The 12,089-nt window shown below is 36.8% G+C and overlaps 1 protein-coding gene across 1 annotated transcript in view; it reads left to right on the top strand.

Moving 5' to 3' along the window:
* Positions 1-12,089, top strand: part of LOC104524914 (ras-specific guanine nucleotide-releasing factor RalGPS1) — a 65,400-nt gene that overhangs the window by 19,546 nt on the left and 33,765 nt on the right. Inside the window, exons 5-6 of the mRNA XM_010167938.1 lie at positions 6,321-6,410; positions 8,296-8,388. Of these exons, the coding sequence (XP_010166240.1) occupies positions 6,321-6,410; positions 8,296-8,388 (183 nt within the window). The remainder of the gene's footprint in view (positions 1-6,320; positions 6,411-8,295; positions 8,389-12,089) is intronic.

The following is a 12,089-nucleotide window of genomic DNA, read 5'->3' as shown; positions in this document are numbered from 1 at the left end:
GGATTTCTGGAGTAGTAATTAAATGTCACTTTTTTTTCTGTTAGTTGGGTGTCTTTTGCTGCACGTCAGTGTTGTGTTGTTTTGTGGGCTTTTTGTTTGTTTGTTTTCCCTGGCAAGATAAGCCTTTTGTCAGTGTGGGTGCCTTTTGTCAGTGTGGGTGCCTTTTGTCAGTGTGGGTGCCTTTTGTCAGTGTGGGTGCCTTTTTAAGGTGATTCTGGGCAAACTTTAAACATTCCAAACAATTTCACTGTATAAAACTTGTTCTTTAACTCTCTATTTGGCATAATTTTTCAGGTAGTGTATTCGAGATTTATGGCTTTCTTATTTAAAAATTTCTCTGTGTAAAGTCAACTTTTAAACTAAAATAGACTTTTAGCTTTCTCCACAGTTAAAACTGTAGGACTCCAGCTATGTCATTAGCCAACCAAGTCTCAAAACTGTATTTTTTTAATGTAATGCCATATTTTGTATTTCAGCTGAATTAATTCTATTACCCTCATCTCTCCACTTGTAAATGTTTAGTAATGTCTCAAACTTACAAGCTCTTTTCCAGACCTATCTTCTGTGCCCAGTTTCAGATCTACAGACATATTTGTTAATCATCTAAAACTCAGACTAAAACTCTAACCTTTTCAATTTTTTTTCCTATCAGTTGTGTACTTTCTCACCATCCATTATTGCTCACGTTCAGGATATGACCAAATCCTTTTACTTATCAACAACACTTAGAGTATTTCTTAACCTTCTAATGACTGAAATGCTTGTCTGGGCATGGGTTTTGGACACTTGGCTGATTCCCCTCTTGGCTGTTTTCCACATTGTCAGCACCATTCAGATGTTGCAGTGCTTAGGCTGTCTCTTGGACTGTATTTAAAACCCAAAGATTTGAAGGCAGTTCTGGATCTTTTCCTATTTCTTTTTTCTTGTTTGTTTCAGCTCTCTTTAAGGTGTCATTTGAAAAACATTGATACAGGAATTATAATAGCCTCTAGGAGAAGTTCTGCCTTGAAGAGTCAAAGAATAGGTAATAAAGAGGAAACAAGTGCAGCTATTTAATGTCTGCTCAGATGCTGGGCTAGTTTGCCTCTAACCAATTTTTTGGGAGACTGTTGCATGCAGCTTTGGTGGCTCAGGGACATAACATTTGCAAGAAGCTCTTCCAAGAAGTTTGCATCAGCCTTTCTTCTGGCACCAAGGAGATTGAGCACTCTTACCTTTGAAGTGTGGTGGGACTGGAGAGGGGAGGGAAAAGGGGCAAGTATTGTTTCAGTCACAGGTTCCTGTTATTCATGTTCCTACCTCAACTACTGTTCCAAATGCATCATTGCAGAGGACTCATTCCTTCCAATAGCAATATCCTATTTAGATTCACCATCCTTTTGGGAGCAGTGAAACCCAAGAACTCCTGTGGGATAGGCAGATGGCTGGGAATAAGAAGGTACGATGGAGTAAGCAATTTTTGTTTTCCTTCCTTGCCTGGTTTGCCTTCTTGGTGTTCAGTTCTTACCCCAGGTGCTTGCTCAGCAGAGTGAGTTCCTTTTGGGCACCTGCCCCACTCACCTGGGGGTTTCTAATGCTTAGAGCTAAAATAAGTAATCAGGAAAATCATTGCAACTTTTGGCTTTATCAGGCATGAATACATTTCATCAAACTTCCGTTAACCTTTGAAATTTCCCTGGGTTTAAATTATGCATTATGCATCTGTCTCTTTCCTTTTTCCCCCAACTTGCCAAAAGAAAACCATGAACAGCTCTCACTTTGTAAGTAAAGAGAATATTAAATCACTAACAGCTGCTTCACAGCAAATTGATCTGCTGATAGCGTTTTGGAAACAGTAATGATTATATGCAGTTGATTGCAGTCCACTGAGAATGAAGTAGTGTATTTCCAGCATTAGTTATGTGATAATTATACGTGGTGCCTGTAAAAACAGATTGAGTTCAGGGAAGAGAAATCAATTAAATCATTCCGTGCCAGGACTCTTTTATTCTTGAAGAATACATTGCTCCATGATACTACGTAGATCTGCACATCTACTATTAATTATTTGGTTTAAATAGGTAATTTCTTTACATAGTTTTTAAAAAAACTCTATAATCTCTGCCTTTTTCAGCTTTCTTCTGGGAGTTAGTTGTATACTCACATACTACTGTTCTAACTGGTAAATCCATCAGAGGGCAAAATTGTCAAGTTTATCTACTTGCTAAACTGTTGTTCTCTACCTCTTGAAAAATAACTGTTTATCATCAATTTCAAACAAACGAGGTGTGTATTTTTTGAAGATTACTGTTAGGCATTGATACAAAAACATTTTATAGCTCATGTGAAGGTAACAGTTGCTGTCCTGTTTATAAGAGTATCTGTATTAAAAACCTCTTTCTTGAGATTTTTATTTAAATAGGAGTGGAACTGTGCTGCCACGGAGCTTAAAATATTAGAGAAACTTGTCAACTAGATTCAATACATTGGAAGAATTTTAAAGCAAAAGATAAAGATCCCACTTGAAAGGCAATTTTTATGTTATACTAACTCTGAAGCTGTTTAGTGGAGGTTTTTTTTAAAACCAAATGGAAACATTATATAGAAGACGAAATTTGTCTTGAAGATTGTAGTGTTGCTGAGTTGCAGTGAAGTGTCATAGTGAAATTTCACTAGGGTTATCAGAAATTAAAAATGAGGCGGGGAAGAGGTCAGTGTGCTTCCTTTGGAAATGAAACAAAAAAAGGCAGGGGTTCTGCCTTAGCTGTGACGATGGAAGGTCAGTACTGTCTGGTTTACATTACATGCTTTTTTTTCTTTTTCTTTTCTTTTTTTGATAGCATGTTGGGATGTTTTTAACAGATATTTGGAAGAACAGTCCAGAATAAATAGTGTCTTGAATTTGCCTGGCTACTAATTAGCACAGAAGGCACAATTAGTTTTGGAACCAGTGGCTGTGAACTTAAAAGCACCAGTATAACAAAGCACCAGTATAACAAAATTAGTATTTCAGATAAGGCAAACATAGGGTAGTTTAAAAGGCTTAAACTGTGATTTTAAATAAAGACACATTCAAAAGTTAAGCATGTTTTTCTAGGTTGATATTAATAGAGAAGAATATAAATACACAAATATATGCTGAGGGTTAAATGCTGTCTTGAACTGGTGTCAAAGGCATTGATGCCCAGAGGCTGTGAGTCATCGTCCTGATTGATATTGGTGGGTCATTGTGAGAAATAACAACATTTAAATGCAGCGAGAGAGGACTTGAAGCAAAATGACCACAAGCCAGGTATGGAACAGGTATACATGATCTACATGAAGAACAAACCTGGGTAAAATAAAAAAGCGGCCTACTAAAACAAAAGGGTTTATTCAAATTGTTTATTTCTCGATATTTGGAATACATTAAATCATAGAATCATAGAATGGTTTGTGTTGGAAGGGACCTGAAAGATCATCTAGTTCCAACCCCCCTGCCATCAGCAGGGACACCTTCCACTAGACCAGGTTGCTCAAAGCCTCATCCAGCCTGGCCTGGGACACTTCCAGGGAGGAGCAGCCAAAGCTTATCTGGGCAACCTGTTGCAGTGTCTGACCACCCTCACAGTGAAGAACTTCTTCCTAATATCTCATCTAAACCTCCCCTCTTTCAGCTTAAACCCATTTCCCCTAGTTTTGTCAAATGATCATGCTGTCTGAAGGTACTAGTGAATAGACAAGACCAGCCAAGGACCAATGTCAGTGCCAGTAAAAACATATCAAAGAGTGGAGGTGGTCAGAGTGGACATGATTAAGTGTGTTTAGTTCTCCATATCTGCTGCTTACTCTGTCACTGAAGGCACTGGATGGCTCTGAGCTTCGAAGAAAGTTTTGCATTTTGTTGTGGTTTGTTTTTACTGCAAGAGCGTGGATGTGTTGATACTGGGTCTGGCTGGGACTGGGACGGAAACCAGACTTCCTTGAGTAAACAAGAGCACTTTTGCGGCACAGTGCTTATGTCACTGTGATACTAATGAACTTCCATAGAAATCAGGGCCAACATAGTAAATTATTTGTTTTTTCAGCCTTATGAAAATGAGCGTTGCTCTGTATTTTGAGGAAGTGTTTCATAGTCTGGCCTACCACAGTCAGTCTCCTGGTGCATTGGTGCTCTGTTAACTCGTGATGGAAGAGATTTGGGATTTTAAGGCATAGCAATACATGTGTTGTCTCTTACCTGATTCTTTATGATACGAAAATCTATGTTAAAAACTTGAATTCCCTTGATCTTCAAAGGGAAAGCATCTTCTTAGAAACTTATACATCAGTCAAAAGAAAAATAGGTTTTCTCAAGCAGTGTAACTGCAGCAGAACATCAAACTGAGGTTTAACTATTTTTGACAGTATTTTGAAGTACTGTCAAATACTTTATGTATTTTATAGTAATGCTGTTTGCGCAGAACCATTTTTTATATTTGTCAGGGTAACAGAGTTTATCTGGTTATACTTTGCTTTTTTTTAAAAAAAAAAAAAAGAAAGAAAGAAAGAAAGGAAAAAGAAAACTGAGCTCTGTGGCTAATTCTTTCCTGGCTAGTACAACCTTAGACAAACAGACCAAAGGAAAGAGGTTGTTTTGCAAGATACTTGTGGGGTTTTTGTGGTTTTTTCATAATTCTTCCATTTTCCAGTTCCAAAGAGCTGTTGTGTTTTGACATCCCAGTTCTCATCAGATCACTGTAACTTCACTGAAAGTGTAATAATTTTAGAGGTGTGGATCTTCTTGTGCTAGTCTATATAAAAGAGCTGTCATACTGTACAAAGTGAAACAAGATAAATGGGCTATTTCATTTTTTTAATTGAAATTTTGTGCAGGAACCTGAATACATACGCAGTATTAGTTTGCAAGAAGTAGTTTAGCATCACTCTTAAATCAGATCAGCGTGACAGGCTGAAAGACATTTATGTATGAGAGCATACATTCCTTCATACACAGTGCTCAGTAGTGTTGAATGGCAGTCACGCTTGTATCTTGCTAATCATTCATTTTTTTCCTAACTTTTGAGGAATACGTGAGTAAAAGCTACAGCATTTGTTAGAATTTGCTAATTCTTTGCTACTGTTTTATTACAGTTATGAAGGTGTTTTTCTGTGATTCTTTTTTGTGGTAAAGGATATGAGGGCAGAGGGTGTGAGGGGAGCAGAGGAGAGAAAAGATTAGAATTTAGACATGTTAACAAAACCATTTTTGAGGTATAGCTTTCATGAAACATTCATGTAACTATGACATGCAGCCACCATCCTCTGTACCATACTGAATATAACAGCAGTTTTGATACAGCAGTGAAGTTAGTCCTATAAAACTTAACAAATGAGTTATGGTAGCATGTGCTGTATGGTAGGAGGTAATTGGCATAGCCAGCAATAGGAGTACAAATGATAAACTCTTAGATTATAGCCAAAGCTTCCTACCTGATGTGCCAGTTTAGTTCAGATGATATCAATATGATTATTATTCTGAGGTGTTGGGATTTTGGAAATGTCAGTGAACTGTAGTTGAAACTGTTCAATTGATCTGAGCATTGGATAGTGCAGCTTTGAAGCTGTGGAAAAGTAAAACCAAAGGATAGAATTCAATGTTAGTTTTTGTATTCCTTTATTTTGTAGACTCTCTTAATAAAATTTCTTCATTATTTCATTTTCTTGGGAGAACTTTGAGTATTGCTCTTTGCTTTATGTCTGTAAGATCTCACCCTCAAACATAACATGAAAACAAGTCTTTTTGCATAGATGGTACATAACTGATTCTGCTGGGGTGTTTTTGAGATGTGGTGGTGACAGAAGGGTTTTCCTCATTAGAAAAACAGATCTCAGTGTCTTTGTATGCCACTAACTGATGTGACAGATTTTACAAAGACAAGTTCTAGCCACCCACACTCTTACTGAGAAAAGCAGGCACCAGAACATGTGCTTTCCAACAAAATATTGGGGTGCATGGCTACTGGGTAGGAAATGGGGAAGGTGAAGAGAGTAACAAGATAAGATTCAGTTCTAAATATAAGTTGGATTTATTAATTTGATTTAAGCAACTGCTTTACCATGTAATGGTAGAAGGTATCTTGGCTAAGAATGAGCAAAATAACAGAGCAAAGCACTTTCTTGAAAGTTTTTTATTAGTATCTGCATTATATTGGTTGGGATTTCATAGTATAAGCATTTGCATCTTCTAGCATATATTCAGCTTTATAGATGGAAGTTGAATGCTGTGAGACTTTTAATGTTATTACTCATGAAATAAAAATATTAAAAGTGTAATGTTGAAGCTCTGTATTTTAAAAAGGCAAAAATTTTATTCTTTTTAGGTAAGCTTCTGGGTTGTTAGAGAGATTCTACATGCACAGACTTTAAAAATAAGAGCTGAGGTTTTGAGCCACTATATTAAAACTGCAAAGGTAAGAATTTGGATGGGGGGTGTTGTGGGGTTCACCGCGATGAAAGTTCTTATACTTAAGTTGATCAGTTCAAAAATACACATGGGTAAGTTTTTATCTAATACCTGATTCAGCTGTGGTTGTATCTGTTGACATGAATATTCTGCATGTAACAAAGTTGTCAGAAAAAGTGGCAGACCAAAGTCCTGAAATGGAAGCCTTTGTTTACAAAAAAAATAACTTAAACTAAGGAAATATAAAGATGTGTTACTTCAAACATTGTTTATCCGATAATACAATTTATTGGATGTGTTTTCTAATGTTGGTTAAGCCAAAATGCTGTGTGTAGAATCAGTTCAAACAGCATCAGTCAGAACAAAAATTGTTTGTTTGCTCTTACTATTGGAAGGAAAGGGTCTGTTACCTTTTATTCCAGTTTTGGCATGAATAATATCAACTTAATAACCATAGGGTTCTGCGCACCCAGACTGACATTGCTGCTAGGGTGACCTGACAGTACGCATTTAATGTGGCATTTCTGAGTAATACCTGTGAGGACTTTGTCCTATAAAAAACTGTTAGTTTTCTGGCAGTGTGTTAAGTGGATAGAGAATGATTTGCCCTGTTCCAAAACGATTAGCTAGAAAACCATCCTTGCAGTATTGCTTTTGGCCTTACCAAGGCCAAAATACGAAGTCTCCTCAGATACTCAGCATTTAGTCAGAATCCAATTAGTCTAACTTTTTTGTCCTGTTGTCTCATGAAGGGCCTCTTAATCAGGAGGTCATCAACTTGGGTGAGCTGAGTTTCCAGGAGGAAAAAAGACTTCCACCATTTTTTGAATAGCAAGGGTTCTTTATAATATTGTGGAATATTATATGGCTGGAATCCTAACCTACCTTGGTGAATTTTCCACACAAGCTAAACAGGATTTCTAATACTGTGATTGAGTATCCATTTCTCTTTATCAGAGTCTTTTTGGTAGGGTTAAAACCTCAGTTCGTGTGCGTTCCACCAAAAATCCCTGGATGTGGTTCAGATCTCTGGGTGCACATCGCTATTGGAATAACTGATGTTGCAGAAGAGCTTAAGGAACAGCTTTTTCTTCTGGATCATTTTTAAGCTTTCGTGACAGTAGTTAATTGACCAAGGCAGACCGATGGTTTTGGAGACAGAGGAGAACCAGGGGGAATGGGGAGGAGGGGACGGGAATTCCAATATATATGAAAAAGCACTTATAGGCAGTGTTCTGTAGAGAGTTATAAATAAAATTCTTTTACCCTGATGCCTTCTGTTGTCAATTTTGATTTCATAGTTTTAGTTGTCATACCCCTAAAATTGTGTTTGAATCTGAGAAGTACTCTAGGTACATGACTCCTTGAAATTTACCTGCTTGATTTCATCCTGCAACCATGTATTTTGGGCGCTGTGATGCTACATAAACCTGCAGTGCCAAATGCATTTCCTATATTAAATACTGCCACGATTACCTCATTCACAACTGGGTTATCCTTTTTGGCACGTTAAGTTTGAAAATTCTCTTGAATGCTATGAAAGGAATTTGTTGGGTTTGAACATGAGAAAATTTCTGGCACTTCCAATATATATCCCAAGAGGTATGCATATATAGATTTTCTTCTTATTATTTATTTATTTATTAAGGACTCTCTCTGGACTATGAAACAGCTAGTCTGGTGTAATCCAAAACTGTATAGATGCAGTAATGAAAAATTAGGAGGTGCCATAAAAGTGGTATGAGCGCACAGCAGTTCACTGTAACTAACTCTTAGTTTTAGAACATGCACAAATTCTTCGTTTCTAGATTGTTATTTATTCTGTATTCATTATTGACAGCACTTGGAATGTTGTTTATTGTTATTGTATGTGTGGTTTTTTTTGTCCTCAGAAACTGTATGAGCTGAATAATCTGCATGCTCTCATGGCAGTTGTGTCAGGTCTACAGAGTGCTCCAATCTTCAGGCTGACTAAAACGTGGGCGGTAAGTGCGCAGCAGGACAGTGGAGAGGAGAGGTTTTAATTTATTCTTAGGAAAATACAACATTTTGTAGCTTGTTCTCAAGGTTGCAATAATTATTACAGATACTTTTAATCTTCTCGTACCGTGTACATAATGTTTCTAGTGCCTCTTAAGTCCATGGCTTCCTGTTGAATTTTTTTTTTCCGTTCTGGCATAGAAATTTTTTCCTTTGAAAAATAGTTCCATGCAGATTGTGCTAAAAGCAGAGGCTTCTAATTTGGCCAGAAGCTATTTTGTATTTAGTTGCTGGAAAATTATGAATGCCAAAGTGGGTCATACTTCAATCATTTAGGGGTTTATACTGTTGGAATTTTTTTTTGCTGTGGAGCGCAGATGTCCAGAAACTCTTGATTCAGTTTCCATAAAGAGGTTTGTATTTTCTCTGACTGATAACTAAATCTAGCAACTTCCCTCAGAGTTTTCAGAAATATTTTCATAGTTATAACAACTACATTACACAGTATATTCGTTGGTCTTCTTTTGTACAGTTATAAAAGAATGGTGTTCTTTGGAAACATGTTTATTTGACTGGAATTAATATTATTTTTGTGTAGTTTTATCCTTGATCACAAGAACATTAGAAATTAGTTTTGCTCATTGATACCTCAGAGCTGCAAAAACACTGTGTTTGATTCAGCCATACAGCCTGTATATGTCCAGCTCTATAAACAGATGAACTGTGACATTTTCAAGCATGGCAGAAATAATCAGGTGACTGAAATACTCCTGTATGAGGGATCCATATAAATAAATCATTAAAAAGAGCTAAAAACTTTCACTGTAGATGTGTGAACGCATCCTTGCATGTTACAAGAAATGTTTCTTTGTCTGATAACTGAATAATAATGTTGTTCAGTTGATAAATGTTACCAAAATTGAATATAATTCACTCCTGCCAAGATACTCATCTAGAATTTTGGGCACGTTTTGCAAATGCACTATTAAGTGAGGCATTGTTTCAAAATACCAACAATCTCTCTAAGGGAATCTTAATGGAGTTAACACTTCAAAATGATTTTGAGGAGATCTTCTGTTTTTCTGTTTTTGTCATGTCAATGAATTGATGCCTCAACAGTTTTACATAATTGTGATGTAAAATTGATATTTTTTTTGTGCGTGACTCAAAACAAATGTCAAACATAACTGTGTATTAGTATAGCTATATTAGATACTACCATATCTATGCTATTCAGGACTGGGAGTCCCCAGTTTCTTTTCCTACTTGGTCAACCAGAAATCCTAGTTTGTGCTTAAGAGGTTTGTTTGTGTGCTGTTGGAATATGTATCAGTTTTTAAAGTTTACCCCTCTTCCAGCCTCTGAAATGCCAGGTAACTCCTCCCATAATTCTGCAGTTGTCAGTCTCAAGCGCTTGAGTCTACGCTTTTCATCATCTTACATAAGCCTTTGCAAACTCAAGTTGTAGAATAACTTCTAGCAGTGTGCACTGCAAACTGATTTAGATGTCTTTTTCTTGGAAATTCAGTTTATACATTCTTGAAGTAATTCTAAGCCTTTGGCTTTCTATATATTAAAAGCAAAGAAAGACATGTGAAAAGGCACACCAAGCCATTATTTGAATCACCAAGTCATTTGAGTAAGTTATATGGTAACCTTCTAAGACCTTCAGTAAGGAAGGATTTCTTCTCCATTTTTGACGTAGTTTGTAGTAACCCACACATATCAACCCAGCTTATAAAGTCAGGAAAATAGTTGTAAGTATATTCACTCCCTGCAAAAAAAAGTTAGAAGTCACCTTATATGGTTGGAATCTAGAGTTGAAAGGAGCCATTAAATACTTTCTTGGTAATCTAATGTTCCTAAAAAAGATGGAATTCGTGTCTTCTGACGATATGTCTGAATATCTGATATTTGTCTCACTTACTGCCTGCACACTCTCTGAACTCTGGAGGATAATAAATGCTTCTCATGTGTGATTTTTCGCCATTCAAAACTTTAAAAGAATTTTGAACCTTTCCAAGAAAATACTTAGAACAGAATAGAGTATTCTACGTCTGTCCACTTAATGTAAGGGAAGTCTAGGTTACCAGCTGGGACTTGGGCAATGTAAGCAAATAGTCATTAGCCATCTGAAGTTAGGTGAGTGAATCCTGCCTGAGTCTGCTGGCACCCTGACATCTCATCTCTCCTTTCTTGCATTTCAAAAAGGTTGTCCTCAGTGCCGGCACACTGTAATTAGAAAGCAAAGAGCAGTCTGGAAGGCTCCCAGTCCTTCTCTGCTTCTGTACACTATCAACCTTAGCTTTTGTTGTCTCTGCATGTGTACATCTCTTTACTGTTCTTTGCATCCTTGAGCTTAAGAGACAGAGGAATAAAAATTATTTAGAAAAAGAAGCATCTCCAAAACTGAAGAAATAACAGCTGGGTCCTTACTTGCCCTCACAGCAACACTTTTAATATTATCAAGTTCTCTCTGCTTTTCTACATTAATGCAGGAAGTGGAAACATAATGTAAATTGAATTGTGAGCACAAGGGAAAGTCGTACAGGATCAGCTCGTTTAGAGATTATTCAAAGAGCCTGAAATGACATATCAGACGTGAATAAGATTGTGCAAATCAGTGTGTTTTGAGGAAAATACAATTCATTTAATTCAAATGTGAATTTAGGCCATTACTATATCTATTACTCTTGTCTTACCTTCCAGTCTGCAAAACTGCAAAAGCCTTCCAGACACCAAATGGCAGCAGAGTATTTTAGAATATTATTAAAAGCAATCTAATCTAGGCTGATTAAATTGGCACCATCTTTGAGGAGATAAACTTCAAAGGTTTCAATGTCATGTTCTGGTGGTTGGAAAGAAGTCATGCCTGTCTACTATTTCCCTGTCCTGAAAGTGGCAGATATCTGCAGTTTTAATGAACATGAGATGCTCTTCATCCGAATATTGGAACCAAAGTTAGAGATGTAAATTAATTGCAGGAATGTCAAAGATCACTTGGTCTTTGGAAACAACTCACTTTTAAAAGTGACTTTCTTATGCAAGCCAGTGTTCTTGGTGTGTTAGCTATCCTAATGAAGACTAGGATATGGAAAATGTAAATAAAAAGAACCATTATTTCAGTAATGAATTTACAGCTTTGCAGAAGGGACATTTCACTTCTGTCATGTTTACATAGAATCATAGAATCATAGAATGGTTTGGGTTGGAAGGGACCTTAAAGATCATCTAGTTCCAACCCCCCTGCCATGAGCAGGGACATAGGTTGATCTTTAACTGAAAGAGAAAAGGGAATGTGTGTAAAAAATAAAAGTAAATAAAAATTAGTGATGGGACCCTTGTCATTTTTACACTATCAGGTATCTTACAGGGGAAAATAGTGACTGAGACTAGAACACTGAGTCTTCTGCCAAGATGTTCAGCAGGAACATCTTATACCCTTCTTTACATTCTGGCTTTGAATTGAAATTAAGCCTCTAATGTGGCTTTGCAGCAGTAGTTCAGTGAGAAATTAAAAAAATAACTTTTCCAGTCTTACAAAGAGAGCCTAATTGTTGTTAATTCTGTCAAAGGAAGGGCAGGGGCAGGGGAGGGAGGAGGAATGAAGGAGGTCCATGACTATTAAGTTTTGTATTTGAAGTAGACATTCCTGTAATACTGAAAGCTGGTAAAATTGCTAATTGGCAGAACAGAATACCCAGCC

Source organism: Antrostomus carolinensis, unplaced genomic scaffold (assembly GCF_000700745.2).
Source record: "Antrostomus carolinensis isolate BGI_N321 unplaced genomic scaffold, ASM70074v2 scaffold145, whole genome shotgun sequence".
In the NCBI taxonomy this organism is placed as follows: domain Eukaryota; kingdom Metazoa; phylum Chordata; class Aves; order Caprimulgiformes; family Caprimulgidae; genus Antrostomus; species Antrostomus carolinensis.
The sequence above is the reverse complement of the archived record's forward strand: the minus strand, read 5'-3'. Positions and strand labels throughout refer to the sequence as shown.